This window comes from Mixophyes fleayi, chromosome 3 (assembly GCF_038048845.1).
Source record: "Mixophyes fleayi isolate aMixFle1 chromosome 3, aMixFle1.hap1, whole genome shotgun sequence".
NCBI lineage: Eukaryota > Metazoa > Chordata > Amphibia > Anura > Limnodynastidae > Mixophyes > Mixophyes fleayi.
The window spans coordinates 326,908,797-326,930,989 of NC_134404.1; the positions used below are offsets into that span (position 1 = coordinate 326,908,797).

Below are 22,193 nucleotides of genomic sequence, written 5' to 3' on the forward strand. Positions count from 1 at the left end.
TATTTTATCTATTTCAAATAATGTGAATATTAACACATACTACATAAAGAGAAGGAGGGAGACAGAATGATAATTAGCGATGAGGACAGAATGAGAGAGATGGAGTGATAAATGGAGATAGAGGACGTAGAGAGACACAAAGAAAGAACTAGCGAAAGACGAGAAATAGATTTTCTTTGAATTGCATCTTTTAAACCACATCTCTTTTAACCCTGGATTTATCCACCTTGTTGTCCTCTGATTTTAAAACTATTATTCAATTAATTAATATTACACCTTTCCTTTGTAAGTCTACAAAATAATGCTAGATCCTACTTTACATTATCCTCAAACACACATGTTATACTGGATAGAACACATTTATAGTAGCAAAAATCATAGTAAATAAATTAAATAAATATATAAATAAAGAAATGTGAGCCTATCCGAAACCCCAAGAAAATAGTAATTGTACCTTTAGGCGCTTATAATATATATATTTATATATATATATATATATATATATATATATATATATATATGTGTATATAATATATATATATATATGTGTGTATGTATATATATATATATATATATATATATATATATATTTTTATATATATATATATATATATATATATATATATATATATATATATATCAATGTGGCTAAAATTGTTGAATATTGGCTGTTATCGGCATTGTACCTTTTTACATATACCGGTGTATTCTTTTTTTTTTTTTTTTAGACATAATTTTATGATTAGTAAATATTTTAGGAATATACGTACTGTCTGTCTGATTTCTAATATACACCTTGCATTTCTAATCTATACTTATATAATTTGATATATAATTTTTTTTTCCATATATAAGGGATTTTAAATCAACCTAGCGCCAAGAAGTGTAATTAATTTGCTCCTATCCAAAACCCCATCTGAAGCATTAAAAAAAATATATATATGTATGAATATACTTGAGCAATTACTGGGTAGGGTAAGAGTGAATTGGAATCTGCAGAGGAATGGTGCTGAAGATAGCATATCACAGAATGCATGATTGGCTAATAGAAATGTAGTTATTCTGGAGAGAGAGAGAACACAAAATGGTATTCTGGAGAGGAAAACTGCAGATGACAAAGAAAAGTAATTCCATTGATCGAAAGCCAAAGGGAAAAAGCTTCTCTTCCCCAGTAAAAGAAAACCACTTGCCAAACACAATAAGGCTCAACATTTGTTGTGTCATTCTTCAGTCCCTGAAGCTGTATCGGACAGTGTAAATAATTTATAGAGGGAGAACTTTCTTTCCCTCTTACCGCCTTACTATTTGTCACATCGTGTTGTCGGGTCAAACGCTTTATGTAATGATTTAAACCTTACAGTACTAGCTTCTTTAATCTGTGCAAAACACGTTTTCATATCCCTGAAAGTAAATTTTTTAGAATTAGTATTATATCTTGTTTATAATGTGGAGTTTGTCTTGCTGTGTTTTTATATATAATCACAATCCAGTTGGACTCTAGATTTTAACACTGAAAAATAGAATGTTGATATTTTATGATGTCCGGATGTTATACTATATATCTGTATTATATATATATATATATCTATATATGTAATAAAACTAAATATTTCAGTTTCTAGATGACAAATATAGACAGATCTTGAAATGAACTAAACAATAAAACACAGGGTATTTCTTTCAGGTGCATTAAACTAACAAAACATAACATATCAAAATATAGGCATCTTTTCAGAAAAGTTAATGCAGATGTATCATAAAAATATACCCTGAATGTCACAATATTTTACATGTTTAAAAGCCTGGGTTTGATCCAAACGATATTAAATATCATACATCTGGGTTATTGAAGTGCAAAGCTACAAATATGCCACGACCCATAACAACCAATCAGAAACTTGTTAATTTGCACTAGATGAATCAAAGCTCAATGCTGATTGGTTGCTGTAGGTGACAGCATGCCTGCAGTAAATATCAACCAATGTCCTTACAGTTAAGCTGAGAAGCACCCACACACATATTTACCCGTCCAAACGGGAAACCATTGTCAATGGAAAACAGAAGCTTATCTACAAATAATGATACAATTACAGTACATATTGGAAGACTCTTCAGATACAGCGTAATGTTATATGAACACATACAGTATCAAAATGTAGTAAATGATAGATGTTCATGGGGTTAGTTCCTTCTCCTCATGAAATGGTAAAATAGTTTCATGTGACCATTGCGACAGAGAAAGGGAAAATATATCTGTATAAAATTAAAGCTTGCGTGTGCGTATTGTGATACCTTCTTTCAGTCTGCAGATGGCGTTGTTAGCTATTGCTGTCTATGATCCTAGGCTGCCAATAAAGTTTTACATAGACAAGAGAAAAGAGCTACAACTACATGCTGCAAGAAGGCATTGCACCTAAATGTATGCGAAACGCGTTTTTTCATCAGTAACTTTACAATTTTCCCCTCTAAACAAAAGGAACGCTATAAAAGATAGATTTTTATTAAACTAAAGTGATTCTTCCAGTTTTATTTTTACACCTCCATATTTATTTTAGATGTCCCCCCACAATGTTGTCTATATATTGTGACATTCAGCAGGTGGATTTGCAAGCTTACTATAAAGGCCGCAGCAATGAAAGTTGATTCATACAGTTTCGCTATCTTGTCCATCCCTCGTACTGGACAAGCGGGAAAATCAGTTACATAAGGCATGCTGTTGGGAAGAAATTTTACAAAACGGCTTCCCAATATTCTGATATAAAGGTGCACCAGCCCCTCTCTTCTTCTTCAGTCATTGGCTGGAGAAACGTATCCACCATCAGATATGTCCTCTTGTCTTCTCCTCCAGGCTGCTAATGATATGTGTGAAGATTCTTGGAAACAGAAGCCACGTAAAAAAATTGGTATTCAGTGAGTACACCTTTTAAATGTTCCTGCAGGTCACTGAGATACAGGACGAAGCTACGTAAACTGTTTCATAACCTTAAACTGGTTTACAGAGCCCACTTTGTAGACACCGTGCACGCTTGCCCATGATGCATGAACATGCTGATCTTGTCCAATGGAGGCAACATCATTGAACACAAAGCAGAGTAGAACACTGTGCTTGAAACGTGGAGAACTGGGCACTTCATTCCTCTACAATTATTTTTTTTTTTGCTATCTTCAGACTGATTTAGCTGGATCCAAATATGTCCCTTTCAGATTCCGGAGACTGGGGTCGTGATATTTCAAACATTTCTTGGGGCGACTGTGAGCACCTTCTGGAAGTTAATATCCTTAGTATCTCGGCAAGCTGTTTTTCGATATTTGTCATTTTTGAGTTCAAGGCCTTAATGTCTTCTTTTAGCTCAAGCTTCACCTCTAACACTGTAGCTTGGAGAGTCTGTTCTGGAATGGGATAAAAAGTGTGTTTAACTTCTGCCTGCACAGGACTTCGATCCTGGGGGCTCCTAGTCTCCCCAACACTGTCTAAACGTAAATCACTTTTTGTTATGCCACTGTCACAGGAATCTGTCTTCTTTAATGTAGCCTCCCCTGGGGGTTTAGTTCTGTCAGGTAATATTTCCATAGATTCTGCTTTAGACACTTTGTTCCAATCCTCCCCTTTCCCACATGCATCTCTAAACTTGGCCCACCCTTTCCTTTTCACAAACTCCCCAGACACTTTACCTCCAGCGGTTTCGGATACTGGCAGGTGGAGCTTAGCTCGGTCTGACACCCCAGAGGTCGATGCCGCCTGGAATGATATTGGTGTGGCGGGGCTTTCCGTGACCGTGACAAGGCTGGCTTTTATTGTGTTGCGTGCGGAATGTTCCACCAGGATGTTGCCTTTCTCTACGTCACGATCGTTGGGGTCCCTCCCTCTCTCTGCTGCCAGCCGGGCCTCTTTTTGCTGCCTAAATCTCTGAAACAGTCGACGAACGGGGTGGTCAGGTGGGAGGATCAATGGGGCTTCATTTTTACTTTTCATCCACTCCTCTTCCTCCCTTTTCACATCACTGATCTTCCGGAACACTATCTGAAGAAAAAATCAGAAAACGATGGTCAGTTTTCATGCTCAATGTCAATGACCATTATATTGTTTTAGTGATCTAGAAAAGCAGCTACAGTTACATCATTTAAATACATTTTATTCAATAATTCAATTAGTAATTTAATCAGAAACAACAGGTAGGAGTTTTAACCAGGGATAAGTTATGTGAAACTAGCCTTAGGGGTGAAGAAGTTAAAGGGATTCTCCACAACATTTTTCCTCTATCTCATCTCTCTGTCCAGAGTAAGGAACCTTGAACACGCTCTTCGTGTCTATCAATGGGCAATATATGTAGGTGCCATCTATAGATGCCATTAGCCGTTGAATCCTATGGAGGAGAGCATCACAGGAAAGGGATCTTCGGATCCCCCTCCGGCAACGTTGCTGCTCTCCCCTGCGCTGTTTAGTGTGACTCTATGTTGTGCTTTTGCAGTAAATACTCTGGGTCAGAACCAGGAGTCTTCAGTAGAAAACAGTCATTGACAACCTCTTATCGGATGAACTGTCCGATATGTCTTTATTAGTAAATTCCCCTGAAGTGTCATCTGTCATCGCTGCGATGACAGATGATGTTATTCCTCAGGCTATGAATAAACTTAGGAGGGAATTTCAGCCTGAGGAGCCTTGTGCGTTGTTTGGCTGCCCACACTTCCGGTGATTACAGTAGAGAAATCTCTGTTCATGTTTCCTCGCACCTCTGCGGCTACAGACAGAAGGACTTTATTGTTCAAAACACTATTGGCATTAGTATCTCTGCCTCTGGACTTCTGTAGTGGCCAAATTCTAACGATAAATGTTCATTAAAAAACATATTCAAGAGAATGGTGTTTTAAGGGGTGTCTTAGGATTGGATCTAAAGTGATACGCTGGAAAACATGTCTATTTGCGCAAAACTTTAGAATGAACCAATGGTGACGGCTATCCTACATTTTACCCAAGGTCATTATAATAAGCTCTCATGGTAAGGAAGGTAGATTAGAGTGAAACCATGGCTGAGATAAATGAAAATGGTGTCAATTGTTTTACTATAAAGGGAGAAGTGGCCCAGCGATCACTTATTGCAAGATAATCACAGTGAAATTTACATTTGAAAACAAATGTGACAAAAGACAAATTAGAAAGAAGTTTTGAATGCATCTAACACAAAGCAGAAAAACATAAGTTTACACTAATACAACTGCCAATCACTCATAAGTAATGTACGGACAGCCGTGCAATAAATAACCGGTGACAAAGGCTTGTACATATTTTTATCCTGACTTCTATATCTCAGGGGGGAGACTGATTCATTTTATCCCTTTTTGGCTTACTCCTTTGCATATCATATGCAGGACATGAACTTAGCAAGTCAGAGAACCGCAGGGATGCATGCTGTTTATTAGAATGTACTGAAGACTTTATTTCCCAAAAGGCCAAGGAAATGGTCATTCATGCCCACAATTAATGAGTTTCTTCAATCGGTAGCTTACAGTACTTGTACTTTGTTTCCCACAAGAGGCGTTTGCCAGATCAGTCTGCAGTGCAATGCAGCTGTCTTATAATCCCAACAGTAACATTTGTTTATAAGAGAGCCGCGCTGATGTGAGGTGCGTCATAACATCCCCATAACTACAGCATTTTACCAGTGCCTGCCAGTAATTAGATGAGCTCCATTATTCTTATAATGCAAATCTCCCATGTGTGATCCTATAGAGATGGCAGACATTTAAATCAACATCAACTTTGCTGCATCAATTTTCACTAACTCAATATTAAAACATTAGAAATGAGCGAGTCTTGTGTGATCCGTTTTGTGAGGTTAGATCGATAGTTCTGTTTCCTTTAAATAGTTGTTTTGTACATATGAAGTTTTTTTATTTTGTAATATAATTTGTTGCTTAATAATTAGGGTCCTGATTCATTAAGGATCTTAGATGAAGAGGTATCTTATTTCAGTCTCCTGGACAAAACCATGTTACATTGCAAGGGGTGCAAACTAGTTTTCTGTTTTGCACATAAGTTAAATACTGACTGTTTGAAAAAACAGTCAGTATTTAACTGATGTGCAAAATAGAAATCTAGCTTGCAATGTAACATGGTTTTGTCCAGGAGACTGAAATAAGATACCTCTTCATCTAAGATCCTTAATGAATCAGGCCCTAGGTTTTTATTTTGTACGGAATTATCGGATTTTCCAGTGAAATTCAAAGCAACTTGATATTTTTCTAAAACGTTTAATCTCAGGTCCCATAACCTAGATATCCGTACTGCTAGAGAGCAGAATTGAACAGCAATATTCTCTTTACTGTTGAGAAGAAAAAGTACTAGATAAGTGCACCGTGCAACACAAAACAAAGCTCTGAGACTCAGCTGCCCTTAAGCAGTAGCCTGCTGTGCCTTGGTTTATACTAAGTTTGGACTCGAGTTGTGATAAAATCAGAATGTATTTCCGTTTTATAGACATTTAGGAGTACATGTAGAGTTGGACGTACAATACACATTTTCATACTGCACATACACCATAAAAAGTACCCATACTTCCATACGTGTTGAGCATCTTACACGTTTGACTCCTTAGACCTGCAGAGGCAGAACGGTAAGGGAAGGGACATGCATAGTCCGTTAGGTAGTGTTCATGTAATTTGGACTCTTGTAGATCTGGATTCAGATACACCTTTCAAAAGGGCTGGAGCTACATTATGCTAATGATAATGATGGGGAACAGCATCACTATCTAGCTGCATATGATTGGCTGATTGCATATTAACCCCTCTAGCTGACAGGACTGAAATCATTAGTGTTGCGGCTATATTATATGACGTTTCATCCATCTTTTTGCATTATATAATTGTCATTTCCATTCTGACTAATGCAAAAAAGAAGATTCCCTATGGATTTTTAACGGGAAGCAACAGATGTATTTAATTGTTTTGTATTTGTATTGTTATGATCTGCCTTGTATCTCTGTGTGCATATTACCCTGTGTTATGATCTGCCTTGTATCTCTGTGTGCATATTACCCTGTGTTATGATCTGCCTTGTATCTCTGTGTGCATATTACCCTGCAGTACCTGTGATCCTCCAGAGGTGCTGCTGTTCGGTTTTTCCTACTATCAGGGGTTAACTAGCACTGCTAGCTAATCATCCACACCTGACTGTGTCCTATATATGCCTGCCTATTCCACAATCCTTTGCTGGTCATTGAAGTTCCTAAGCCTGCTTATGTTTCTTTGTACCTGGATCACCTACATGTTTCTGGTTATTACTGCGAACTGTCTTCACTTAAGTTATTTGCTGTGTTCATTATTGTTTACCTGTTGTTTGGCAATATCTGGAAGTCCATTGTTTCATTCAGCCTGAAACTGGTTTGTTTATTTGCTTTCCCTGGACATTGCTTTCGCTGCAATAAACAGGTTAACGTTTGTTTCACGTGTCTGGCTCCGTGGCTGTAATTTTAAGTAAGATTGCTATGTATTGCTATGAATTAACTGCCTAACGGAGATTTCATAGATTACTATGGGGACTGCGATGTTCTGCAATGCATGAAGCTTTGATAAGCTTCACATTGCACGGACAGGTAGCGCCATCTCAGGATGGCGTTACCTGTCATTTCCTATGGGATCCTGCAGAAACCTCTCTGGCTTCGCAGAATCCGGTACAGTGGAAGTGCTGATGCGCACAGCACTGCCTCCTATCACCAACAGCGCTAAGAAAATAAGACCGTAGGAGAGGGGTCACTTCGCCAGGGCTCCCAGAGTAGCCCCGGCATGGGGCATCTCAGCGGTACATAAACATACATCACTGCGATGTGCAGCGATGCATAGTTAGCTGTACCGCATCTTAGTGATGCATAGACCCCTTAGTCTTGCTTTGCCCAGGCACTGCTCTCTTGGGTGACATCAGTCATGTTAAGGGGTTCAGTAACGGAATGTATACTTGATACTGAAACACCACATGACGGAGGAGTGCATGTAGTGATCACATATTAGACTGTGAAGTATTAGGGAAGATTGCAGTATAACTGATCATAAGGGAAGTGATTTGAATCTCCAGTTAGAATCTAGAATCTCTCTCAGTTGACCACTTGATCATTTAAGAAATATCTTTGGAATGTGTATTTTCTGGGATTTCCTACATTGACTCTTTAGATGCTTGTACCTGTTTGACAACCTACCAAGTTCAATAAAGACTGTGGGGGAAATTCAATTGAAATCTCATGAACAGCACGGCCTGTGCACTATTACCGGTAGTACGGTCATTTTAACGTGGATTTTTGCTTGCGGCTCACAGAACCATGTTGTTCTCACGAACAACGCAGTCAATTGAATTACCCCCTGTATCTCTTTTTATTAATCATTCTATTTTGGTGTCTATGGTTATTCCTTCTATGTTGAGTTCCATGAATGCGCAAGATGAATCTACGTATAAGTAAATCTGGAAACCTTCCTGGGTATAAATTCTAGAGATGGGAAGCCAGAGGAGAGATCTATAACCACATGTCACAGAACTCCAAGGTGACTACATAAATTCTGGTAATCTATAGTAAAATATATGTTTGATCTTCCTATGCTGCCCCTACATTGTATCTATATGACTGTGTTTGCTGGTGCATCTCTAGTCATTTCTTCTCTACATACAGTCATAGGAGCAATAAAAACACAAATGAAGATGTAGATGTAGTCGTATCTCTCGGTATATGGTTACATATGTTTCTAGAATGTTAATACAGCAAATGGAGCACATTACAGCTACTCGTTTGGCTAGGCAGCTCATTTTCTATTTAATTTAAAGAAAGTACCTAATCCAAGTAATCAGGGTAGCATTCAAGGATGTAATGTTCTTTGTGAGGTCTAGTTACACTCCTATAACCCTGGTATAAAGGGAAAATGAGAAAAAACAGCTTTGTGTCGGTAATGAAATAAGTCATTAGCTGTGTTTTGGAACTATAGTCTTGAGTAATAGCCGATTAACCAAATTACGATGTAATATGTAGTAAATACATTTTATTGATGCATTGCATGCTTTGCAATACATAATTCCACATACAAAATTATTTACTTACAACAAGGGCTCATTTTAATGAGTAAGACCATGATGGGTCCTCTCACCAGTACTCATCTGTTCAGCCACCACCAGCACAATTCACTGCTAGTTTTCACGTTGGGGTAACCGCCTAACCACAGGGGTTAAAGGGAGGGGATATCCATAGTTGTTGGAGGGGAAGAGGTGAATTCACCATTACTAAATACAAGTTCCAAATGAGAGACATTCTAGAAGGCCCACATGGCATTTCCTCCAACAAAGGAACATTTAGTGAAAATAACATTTATATCTTAATAATCATTATAAGGGAGTTAGAGTAGGCTTTTTTTAACTAATACACTACCTGCAAAATATATAATAATTTATTTACATTAAATATACTCTGTATCTTGAAGAGGGAAATCTTCTGCACATTTAAATTCTGGAGTAATTTCCACACGCCTTTGATCTGGCTACATCTCTTATGCAGAATTTGCATAGTCTAGGATACAAATGATGTATGCAGGCAGGACCTCTCATCTGTATCTGTGTTACTGAAGTTACTAGGTGTCATTTAGAGAAGAGCTGGCTGACGGATGTCTCTGATGGGTCGAACGCAGCAGTCAATCACCCCTCGTTGAGTAGGTGGAGACGGTACACGACAGCATGAGGTTCATTCTTTATCTCACTTTAATCTAGGAGAGTTCAGTTGTTGTTTATACAGCCCTGAAGCAACGTGACAGACATCTAACACAACCAAAACCTGTGGGGAACCAGGGGATCAGGGGAGGGCTGGCAAATTTTATCTCAGGGGCAAGACTTAACCCTGAGCCTATTGGTAACATTTTAAAGGAACAAAATGCAGTTGGCCCAATGACCCAGCCCAAGGTAGCCCACTATGGGACCGGCCCTTGCCCCATCTGCCCCTGCAGGGGATCTCCAGCTGTTATGGACCCACAAGACCCAGCATAGGCTACCTGGCACAGACCTTAAAAATGGGCAACATGATAGATTCATTTTGGATTTACATGTTAGATGTATGTTAGGGCATGTTGTCTTTTTTTGTATAATTTCTTTCTCCCATACAATTCCTTTAACCATCCCCTGAACAAGCCATTCTTGGGTGGCTGGCATAAATTTGGAGGAAAACTGCAGTGTGGGGTCCGCGTTAACCAGCAGGGTTGTATATAGAGCAGTGGCGGATCCAGGGGGGGGGGGGGCGATCGGGGCAATGGCCCCCTCCCCAGCAGGGGCTTGCTGCCGGCGGCTGCACACTATGTGCAGGTCTGCTCGGCAGTGACAATGTGCTGCCCGGCTGCTCTGATTGTGTTAAACACAATCAAAATGGCCAGGCAGCCCGTTGTTACTGCCGAGCGGACATGCACATACTGCCTACCGCCGGCAGCCTTAAAAGGCAAAAAGGGGGCGGGGCCTAAATCCCCCCCCCCCCCCCCCCCCCCCTAAATCGCCCGGGGTAGAAAATCTTTCTAGATCCGCCCCTGATATAGAGCTTATGTCACCCTAGCCAGCTGAGAACGATGGTACCCTATTGCCAGGTTAATCTTTGAAGAGCAAATAAGTGTTAATTAAACCAAACACTTGTTCCATCATGACCAGAGATTGTCAATGTCATCTTTTCGAATGGCGTTATACATCTCACATCAGTAAACTGGATGACGTTAGCAGATTGTACATTTGATGTATAAACTGACCTCCTAACTGAAGACCACCTATACTGCTCTTTCTCTCGCCAAGTAAACCTATGTTAGGTCCTTAATTTCCTCCCAGTTGATCATTCCCCATCATCTCTTTGCCACCTTCATCTGTAATTTCTCCCTAGCTGGTTACATTTCTAGATCTTTAAATGGGCTTTTGAAATCACTACAAAAAGCAATATGTAAAAAGTGCATTTTTCCTATTTTGTTTCTAATTTTCTCTATAGAATTAACTAATAAAAAGAGATTTATTCAAATATGCAGTTGAAAGAAAGCCATGTAGCTCCCCAGAAAAATATAAAATGTATATAATAAAGGTATTCACAATGAAATGCATATACCCCAAAAGTGAAATAGTGTCTGAATCACGACGGTGGAAAAACCTTCAATTTATACAGGGATCAAGAAATAACATAAGATTAGAATGAAAATATAGAAACTACACAAAGCTGTGACTGTAATTGAAATTAATGCAGAAATTCCTAGTGTAGATAGAATAGGACCCTCTCTTCTGGCTGCAATAAATTCTTTTTGGGGGGCAATTATCTTCTTATTATCTGCTGTGAGTGTACTTCATATTTATTGACTCCTACTGTGCCCAGAATAACTGAATATTCACAACAGGTGGTCAGGCAGTTCAATGCTTATCGGTGCCATAAAGTAGCAGCCAAGTGACTCCAGTCTAGCCAATGTCTTGTTGTCTATTTCTTAGTAAACACTTTGACATATACATAGACATTATGCTGTTATTTCATAGCCACGCCCCTTCCACATTATTGGAGAAGTCAGAGCATAGTAGGTCACTCATTGGTGCTTAGCTTCACAGACCACCAATCGGAAACTACAATATTCACTGCAAAGTAACGCAGAAAGCAGGAAGGATATTAATGCCCATAACAGTTCATAGAATAATATTCAGATAATAGTAACATGCTCTAACTCATGTAACGGTGAAAAGTAAATGGCAGCTTTCTTGTATTACCACCCATCAGTGTAAACAGGACCATAGAAAATAATGCTCATTCATATACCCGCTGGATGAGGGAGAGGGGACAAACCATGGTACAGATTTTAGGGTGGTGGGAGCCAGGAGCTTTAAAAAACTAACTTTTCCAGGTATAGCTCTAAAGATGCTGCATGCAGTGTCGTCTCAATGCTCCTGTGTGACAGTGTTCCCTATCCAGCTCAATGTGTCAGCATGAAGTGACTTGAGAACAATGTGTACTAGTGCTTTTCTAGATGGTAATGTGCTAGTGTTTAAAGTATCTGTCTGGAACAGGACGTTTGATTTCCCGGAGGATAAAATGGAGCAGAAAAAAGTCTGGGGCAACATCATACCTAGCATAAACAACCAGACCTAGGGCATTGTTATTCTGTCATTGTTTTGGGTCCCTACGTGTCAGTGTGTCATTGTTCTGGGTCCCTACGTGTCAGTGTGTTATTGTTCTGGGTCTCTACGTGTCAGTGTGTCATTGTTCTGGGTCCCTACGTGTCAGTGTGTCATATTTCTGGGTCCCTACGTGACAGTGTGTCATTGTTCTGGGTCCCTACGTGTCAGTATGTCATTGTTCTGGGTCCCTACGTGTCAGTGTGTCATTGTTCTGGGTCCCTATGTGTCAGTGTGTTATTGTTCTGGGTCTCTACGTGTCAGTGTGTCATTGTTCTGGGTCCCTACGTGTCAGTGTGTTATTGTTCTGGGTCTCTACGTGTCAGTGTGTCATTGTTCTGGGTCCCTACATGTCAGTGTGTCATTGTTCTGGGTCCCTACGTATCAATGTGTCATTGTTCTGGGTCCCTACGTGTCAGTGTGTCATTGTTCTGGGTCCCTACGTGTCAGTGTGTCATTGTTCTGGCTCCCTACGTGTCAGTGTGTCATTGTTCTGGGTCCCTACGTGTCAGTGTGTCATTGTTCTGGGTCCCTACGTGTCAGTGTGTCATTGTTCTGGGTCCCTACGTGTCAGTGTGTCATTGTTCTGGGTCCCTACGTGTCAATGTGTCATTGTTCTGGGTCCCTACGTGTCAGTGTGTCATTTCTCTGGGTCCCTACGTGTCAATGTGTCATTGTTCTGGGTCCCTACGTGTCAGTGTGTCATTGTTCTGGGTCCCTACGTGTCAGTGTGTCATTGTTCTGGGTCCCTACGTGTCTGTATGTCATTGTTCTGGGTCTCTACGTGACAGTGTGTCATTGTTCTGGGTCCCTACGTGTCAGTGTGTCATTGCTCTGGGTCCCTACGTGTCAATGTGTCATTGTTCTGGGTCCCTACGTGTCAGTGTGTCATTGTTCTGGGTCCCTACGTGTCAGTGTGTCATTGTTCTGGGTCTCTACGTGTCAGTGTGTGTCATTGCTCTGGGTCCCTATGTGTCAGTGTGTCATTGTTCTGGGTCCCTACGTGTCAGTGTGTCATTGTTCTGGGTCCCTACGTGTCAGTGTGTCATTGTTCTGGGTCCCCATGTGTCAGTGCGTCATTGTTTTAAGACCTCACAAGAAGTATTTACCTGTACAATATGTATATTTGACAATCCGGGGAACAAAAAGAACACTGTAACACCCACCACTGTGCACCTCAAGTCTAGTTTACGGTGTGTTAAAAACAGATATAACTGTTGTAACTGAACACTTGTTTGTGTGTGAACCGGCTCCTGCCCCTGCTTTGTGTGGAATGTCGCTGGTATTAGGCCATAGAGCCAATACGGGAAAGAAGGAAACAGCTTAGTTAAAACAAATCTACCTGTTTCTAGAACTAATGGATGGGATGATATATGGACAGTTTTTATGCATGATGTTATAATGTCAGGTCTCTTAATAGACTGGAATATGAACTGACTACACTTTACTTCTGAGATCATATTTTCTGCCTAGCACACAGTATTGTGTAGTTAAGAAAGATATAAATATATATTGATAATAAAATGTAATTTTGCCACTGTGAATGTCTTAACTAGTTTTGCAGTAGAGGGAAGTAAATTGCTCGCTGAGACGGCACCAGGTCGCCTTACTGCTTGCTAGCTAATAATCTAATAACTACTGCTGATTTGGTTCTTCATTGTCTGGGCTGCAAAAACACAATCACATCCGTAATAGGCTTCATTCCCAGAAGGCAAAGAGAAAGAATAACTGCATGTAACAAGCACCCTCTCGCTCCAGAATTACTCAGCTGATGTTGCTGTTGCTGATAATAGGTGAACGACGCAATCTTCAGTCTCACATTACCAATTAATGGCAGCTGAACAGGAGAGAAAAGAGTTGTTAATCTTAAATAGACGAACCAAGATACTTAGGTTCTAGAATCAAGGCCAAAGAGCAGAGGTTTTTCTTATTAAACTACTGTGAGTGATGGATGTACAGTATACAGAATATATACCTCCTAACTGTCGTTTTCAGCGGGACAGTCCTGCTATCCCACCGGGGGACAAGGACAAGAGGTTGTGACCACGCCCTCTGGGGGGTGGTCACTATTGCAGTTCTTAAAATTAAATTCAGAGCGCCATTGCTCAGCCGCTACAATCAGTTCCACATTTCTGCAAGGTGCTAATTAAGGACATTAATTGTGAACAACATATACAAACAATAAACAACACAAAAGAACCCTTACTATCTTATCTAATATATACTAAATAATCAAACCAATAAAAAAAAATGAAAAAAAACAAACTTACAAGCAAAAATCTAGGTACAGATTATAGTTGTCACAATCAGAACCATGCAGTTTGATGCTTCAGATGCAGAGAGGATTGTATTTTCTGATACTGATAGTCTGGCTTATGACAAAGAAACTCCAGATGAATTATATAAGGATTTCTTAAGACTGAAGAGGAGGGAGTTTGAGTTGCACCTTCATAGCTTAACACTTTCTCAATACTTAGTAAAAATTAATGCCAAGAGGGTTGAGGATATGTAACTTACCAACCCCGGGACGACACAATAAGGATTTTTGTTTTAAGTGGTGTAACATATTAAAGAAATGTTCATTTGACTTTATGCTCTTAGTCATTGAACAGGTTGGACGTGATTTAGTGGATATTAGGAAAGATTTTGCAGAATTAGAGTCAAAAAGATGAAAGGAACTGATTCATCTAATGGTCTTAATGTTACATTGGAGAAAGATAGTGAGACATTTTAAAGGGATTTTCTTCTCTTTAAGAAAAATAAGTATCATACTGTGAAGCTAGATTATGAAGAGAAAAAAGTCTATACGTGGCTCACAATGTCTGATTTTGGTAGACCCGGACCAACATCTTCTAGACGTCTTATATGTAATCCTGTGACCCCTTTTCCTGATCTGGATAGTAGATGATAGACAACAGCAAGTGATTCTGATATTATGGATGACCCCATGTCCAAAGTAGACAATGTTTGGGGATGTTGTGTCCGTAGACAGACAAAATACCTTTTAGACCAACCCGGGAGGGTGGCATTTAATTTGGAAAAAAGAAGAAATCAAAGATTTTAATTAACGCAGCTGGACCTGTGATTTATAATCTTTCCGACCACATTGTTACTGATGCTGAGAAGTCTCTACCCTTTCGTTTGTACCAACCACTAAGCAAAATGATTTTGACTCGCTAGTTGATGTTCACAAATTTGGACATTTTTTAAGATTACGGGATTTTTTTTCCATTTGGATTGAAAAATACCTCTACAGTGATGTTAAATGAATTACAATCCCTTAAGAAAAAAAGTACCCTTTCATTCAAATAATAATAATAATCCTTCTGTCACTCACCGGACTGTGAGTGCTTCTTCCCGGACATTTAGGAACCGTGGCCGTCCTCCATCCTGAGGGACTGCGCATGCGCAGCCCTTTCTATACCTCCAGTGTATGTTCCTTTAACTTAATTGGCAGATCAGGCAACCTCCCTATATTAAGCACCTGTGGTCATCACCACATTGCCTGATCTTGGAGTCTCATTCCCCATGAGTCTCTGAAGGTGTTCCTGTGTTTCCTTGTTCATTCAGCCCTGCTGATTCCTGTGGTTTCCAAACCACTTCTACCTCTGTGGTTTCCAAACCACTTCTGCTACTGTGGTTCCCATACCACTTCTACCATCTACTATATCATCGTGACTGTGAGCTGATTCCTATCCGCTGCCTCCGTGCACTACAGTCTTCTAATCACTTCAACTCTACCATATATCATTGGGACTGTTAGCTGATGCCTATCCGCTGCCTCCGTGCATTACAGGCTTCAACCACATCCACTCACCTGTTCATGATTGTGACTGCCAGCTGATTCCTATCCGCTGCCTCCGTGCACTACAGGCTTCAACCTGCAACTCGTCTGTGTTTCATCATCGTGACTGCTAGCTGATTCCTATCCGCTGCCTCCGTGCACTACAGTCTTCAACCTGCAACCCGTCTGTGTTTCATCGTGACTGTTTGGCTGATTCCTATCCGCTGCCTCTGTGCGCTTCAGTCTTCAGTCCTTGTCTACTCTACCGTGTTTCCTTGAGTCTGCTGCCTATTGCTACCCGCTACTCTCCGTGATCATCTGTTCCAGTTCAACTCTGCTCCGGTGTCCCATCGTTTACTGCACCTGCTGGTTGCTATTGGTTACCTCCGTGTTCCCGCAGAGACCCGCTGCTGTTACTTCTCAGCGCTACCCATCCATCTACTGCTGATCCGCTCTCCACACCTTCCTGTGTTCCCTGCTGGTCTACCTACCTGTGCGCTGCACCTGCTAGACCCCTGCTTCACCCATCCAGGGACTTGTATCCTGCTGGCCTCCTGCCCTTCAGGTATCTCTGCACTCCTGTCTGACTGCCTTCTCCTGAACCACGGTATGCATACTTCCCATTGACTGTGCTGTGTATTGCACACCTTGCTGGACTGTGTTGGTTCTCCTCTGGAGTGTACTATCCGCTGAGTCTATTGCCATCATTGACTGTGTTGGTTCTCCTCTGGAGTGTACTATCTGCTGACTCTACTGCCATCATTGACTGTGTTATCTCATGCCGGATTACTTCAAGAGACTTTCTATATTGGCAGTGTTGTTCAGTCATTTATACATTTATATTGTGCATATTACTGTGGATCAAAGTCAAGGTGCCCGTGTATATATTGTGTTGCAGTCTCTCCCCGTGCACCTCCTCACATATATATTCAGTAGTACAACTTGCTAGTGGCAGACCACTGACTCCTGTTTACAGTTTCACCTGTTCCAGTATCCTCTCACATAGCAGTGGTACAACTTGCTAACGCAGACCACTGACTCCCCGGATACCTCCACTTGGATTCCATTCCTTCACTCAGACAGCGGTACAACTTGCTATTCGCAGACCGCTGACTCTCATCACCTCCTCGTTTCTGTTGGACATTCCTCCTCACTATAGCAGTGGTACAACTTGCTACCGCAGACCACTGACTACCTTCACGTGTCCTTTGTCCATACAGTTCCTCGTGTATTACTACCTCCATATTGCCAGTGCTGCTAGTCATAGACTTTCCTGAGCATCTCATCATCTGCTATTTCCTGTTCCGTGATCACCCTGCTACCAGAGTACCATATTACCACCTATACTGCTCTGGTAAGCCTATCACCTGGTGATCCCTGGGTAAAGACTCCTAGTGCCCGTGACAGTAAGATCAGGCCATGACAGACCCAGATACGGAACCTACTGCTAAAGAGATGCTGCAGCATCTGGTCAGCCGTGTGGAGCAACAGGATGCTCGCCAACAGCTGTTACTTCAATGTTACCAATCGTTAACCTCCCAAGGAACATCTGGACAGACTGTTACAGCTAGTATTGAAGCTCCTGTGCTTTCCTCCGTTTCCCCAGTGCCATCCCAGGTGTCTACAGCTCCTACGCTTCACCTGCCTACTCCGTCAAAATATGACGGGGACCCCAAAACTTGTAGAGGTTTCCTTAACCAATGTTCAGTCCATTTTGAACTCCAACCTCAAAATTTTTCTACCCATCGTTCCAGAGTGGCCTATCTTATCTCATTGTTTTCTGGACAAGCCCTGGCTTGGGCCTCCCCTCTGTGGGAAAGAAACGATCCAATTCTACAAGATAGTGCCAAATTCATTTCCACGTTCCGAAGTGTGTTCGATGAACCAGGTCGTGTGACCTCCGCTGCTTCCAGCATTCTTCGTTTGCGACAAGGCTCCCATACAGTAGGACAGTATGTCATTCAATTTAGGATCTTAGCCTCTGAACTTCAGTGGAACACTGAAGCATTAGTTGCCGCCTTCTGGCAGGGGCTCTCCGATAAAATTAAAGATGCACTGACTACCCAAGAGCTTCCTTCGTCACTAGAAGATTTGATCTCTCTTTGCCATCGTGTAGACATGAGATTTCGTGAAAGAGAATCTGAGAAAACAACTTCTGCTAAAGCACCTCTTCGTTTAAACCCTCAATTTCGTCCAGTTTCACCTTCTGTGATTCCCATGGAGATAGGACGTTCCAAATTATCTTTAGAAGAGAGGAAACGAAGAGTAAAGAATAGACTCTGTATCTATTGTGCTGATTCCACACATATGCTCAGTTCTTGCCCTAAGAAATCGGGAAATGCCAGGCCCTAACTAGTTCTGGAGAGGTGAAGTTAGGGTCCCTGGAGTCCTCTCCATTGTCTATGAAATCTAAAGTCTGCGCTTTCGATGTTACGATTTCCTTTGCTACCAAATCCTTTGAGTCACAGGCATTGATTGATTCCGGAGCAGCAGGAAATTTCATTTCTAAATCACTAGTGAATCAATGGTCCCTACCAGTGATCACTTTAAAAACACCCATTACTGTGACGGCTATAGATGGATCACGTCTCATCAATGGTCTCATCACCCAGAGTACGTCTCCAGTAACCCTTCAGATTGGTGTACTACACCATGAAGAAATTTCGTTTTTAATTCTTCCTGTTACGACAAGTCCGATTGTCTTAGGCCTTCCATGGCTTCAATGTCACTCTCCCCAGATTGACTGGCGCACCCCTCAAGTTACGTCTTGGGGGCCTGAATGTCACCATCGTTGTCTCTCTCAAGTTATTCCTCTTAAAGTACAGCAATCTTCCATCTCATCTTCCTCCCCGGGACTCCCTCCTCAGTATGCTTCATTTGCCGATGTGTTTGATAAAGCTCAGTCTGAACGTCTTCCTCCTCATCGTTCTTGGGATTGTCCGATCGACCTTCTACCTGGCAAGACTCCTCCCAGGGGTCGGGTCTATCCTCTCTCGTTACCTGAAACTCAAGCCACATCTGAGTACATACAGGAGAATCTCCAGCGTGGGTTCATTCGACCTTCCACCTCTCCCGCTGGAGCTGGGTTCTTCTTCGTCAAAAAGAAGGATGGATCATTACGCCCTTGTATAGATTTTCGTGGACTCAACGCCATTACTATCAAGAATCGGTATCCCATTCCGCTGATCACTGAGCTATTTGATCGCATCAAGGGAGCTCGGATATTTACTAAGTTGGATCTTCGTGGTGCCTACAATTTAATTAGAATCCGTTCCGGTGACGAATGGAAGACCGCGTTTAACACCAGAGATGGGCATTACGAATATTTAGTAATGCCCTTCGGGCTGTGTAATGCCCCCGCGGTTTTCCAGGGTTTCATCAATGAGATCTTTCGGGACTTATTATATGTATGTGTCGTTGTCTACCTGGACGACATATTGATCTTCTCACAGGACCTGCCTTCTCATCACCAACATGTGGCAGAGGTCCTCTCCAGACTACGGAAAAACTCATTGTTCTGTAAATTGGAAAAATGTTCATTCGAGTTACCCCAGATTCCATTCTTGGGGTATATAGTTTCCGGAGTTGGCCTGAAGATGGATCCAGACAAAGTAAATGCTGTACTACATTGGCCTCAGCCAACTACTCTTCGTGCCATCCAGCGTTTTTTAGGTTTTGCCAATTACTATAGACGCTTCATTCAAGACTTCTCATCCATTGCATCTCCCATTGTGGCCTTAACTCGGAAAGGGGCTAATACTAAGCAATGGTCATCTGAGGCTCTCCAAGCCTTTCAAATCCTCAAAGAGTCCTTCTCGTCTGCTCCCATTCTGCGACAACCTGATGTGACACTCCCCTTCTTCCTAGAAGTAGATGCCTCTAATGTGGGCTTAGGAGCTATTCTCTCCCAACGCTCGGAGCAACAAAAATTACATCCTTGTGCCTTCTACTCTCGGGGTCTTCTGCCCGCAGAGAAAAACTATACTATCGGGGACAAGGAGTTGCTGGCCATCAAAGCTGCATTAGAGGAATGGAGATACTTGTTGGAAGGAGCTCGCCATCCGGTGACGATCTTCACGGATCATAAGAACTTGTCATATTTGCAATCTGCTCAATGCCTGAACCCTCGTCAAGCAAGATGGTCTCTTTTCTTTTCCCGTTTTGAATTAATTATAACCTTCAAACCAGCTGCTAAGAACAAGAAAGCTGACGCTCTATCTCGAGCTTTTGTGACGTCCTCTGATGTAGAAGAGGTTCCCAACCATGCTATTCTAGACCCCAAATGTATTTCTCTGGCTGCTTCATCCACCAAAATGCTACCATTTGGGAAGACCCTCGTGCCTCCTACTCTGAGGAGGAAAATCCTTTCGTGGTTCCATGCCTCTCGTTTTTCTGGACACGCCGGTGAACATAAGACCTTTGAGATTCTCTCTCGTAGTTACTGGTGGCCTTCAATGAGGAGAGACGTCAAAGAGTTTATTGCTTCCTGTGATTTATGTTCTCAGTTCAAATCCTCCCGCAGAACTCCAGCAGGGTTGCTGCGACCACTACCCATTCCGTCCAAGCCTTGGACCCATATTAGTATGGATTTCGTTACTGATTTGCCACCAAGTAAGAATCACAATACTATTTGGGTAGTGGTAGACAGATTTTCGAAGATGGCTCATTTCGTCCCTCTGTCCGGTTTACCTTCCTCGTCTACTCTGGCTGAACATTTCATTAGAGAAATCTTCCGCATCCATGGATGTCCGTCTGAGATTGTGTCAGATAGAGGAGTACAATTCGTTTCCAGATTCTGGCGGGCCCTTTGTAAAACCTTGGGCATACGATTAGCACTCTCATCGTCTTACCATCCGCAATCTAACGGACAAACGGAACGAGTCAATCAAGATCTTGAGACTTTTATTAGGATGTTCTCTTCAGCCAACCAAGACAACTGGGTAGAATTGCTCCCTTGGGCTGAATTCGCCCATAACAACATGTACCATGAGTCATCATCCAAAACTCCATTCTTTGTGGTCTACGGTCACCATCCGTCTTTTCCGGAATTTCCTGCCCTCCCGCCCACCCAAGTTCCTGCTGTGGAGACTGCTTGTCAGACCTTCAAAAATATCTGGTCTCAGGTCAAAACCTGTTTAAAGAAGACATCTAACAAATATAAGTCTTTCGCAGATAAGAAGAGGCGGGCTATTCCACCACTAAAAATTGGAGATCGTGTCTGGTTATCTACCAAAAATATTCGTTTGAAGGTTCCATCTATGAAATTCGCCCCTCGTTTTATTGGTCCATATAGGATCATTCAAGTTATCAATCCAGTATGTGTTAAACTTCTTCTTCCTAAGAATCTTCGGATTTCCAATGCCTTCCATGTGTCCTTGCTCAAACCTCTCATCATTAACCGTTTCTCGACTCCTTCCTCAGCACCGCAGCCAGTTCAAGTTCATCAGGAGGAGGATTTCGAGATTACTGAGGTATTGGATGCAAAAATTTCGCGAGGAGTCCTCCGTTTCCTCGTTCATTGGAAGGGCTTTGGTCCTGAAGAGCGTTCATGGATCAAAGCTGAAGATCTTAATGCTCCTGCCCTTCTGAAGAAGTTTTATTCCAAAAATCCGGACAAGCCCGGTTCCAGGCGTTCTGTGCCCACCTTTAAAAGGGGGGGTACTGTCACTCACCGGACTGTGAGTGCTTCTTCCCGGACATTTAGGAACCGTGGCCGTCCTCCATCCTGAGGGACTGCGCATGCGCAGCCCTTTCTATACCTCCAGTGTATGTTCCTTTAACTTAATTGGCAGATCAGGCAACCTCCCTATATTAAGCACCTGTGGTCATCACCACATTGCCTGATCTTGGAGTCTCATTCCCCATGAGTCTCTGAAGGTGTTCCTGTGTTTCCTTGTTCATTCAGCCCTGCTGATTCCTGTGGTTTCCAAACCACTTCTACCTCTGTGGTTTCCAAACCACTTCTGCTACTGTGGTTCCCATACCACTTCTACCATCTACTATATCATCGTGACTGTGAGCTGATTCCTATCCGCTGCCTCCGTGCACTACAGTCTTCTAATCACTTCAACTCTACCATATATCATTGGGACTGTTAGCTGATGCCTATCCGCTGCCTCCGTGCATTACAGGCTTCAACCACATCCACTCACCTGTTCATGATTGTGACTGCCAGCTGATTCCTATCCGCTGCCTCCGTGCACTACAGGCTTCAACCTGCAACTCGTCTGTGTTTCATCATCGTGACTGCTAGCTGATTCCTATCCGCTG

The 22,193-nt window shown here is 41.8% G+C and overlaps 1 protein-coding gene across 1 annotated transcript in view; it reads right to left on the reverse strand.

Annotated features, from left to right (window-relative positions):
• Positions 1-1,617: 1,617 nt before the first annotated feature.
• The window catches only part of KCNH1 (potassium voltage-gated channel subfamily H member 1), a 308,492-nt gene continuing 287,916 nt past the window's right edge, over positions 1,618-22,193 (reverse strand). The window contains exon 11 of the mRNA XM_075204209.1: positions 1,618-4,021. Within this exon, the coding sequence (XP_075060310.1) occupies positions 3,176-4,021 (846 nt within the window). The 3' untranslated portion in view covers positions 1,618-3,175. The remainder of the gene's footprint in view (positions 4,022-22,193) is intronic.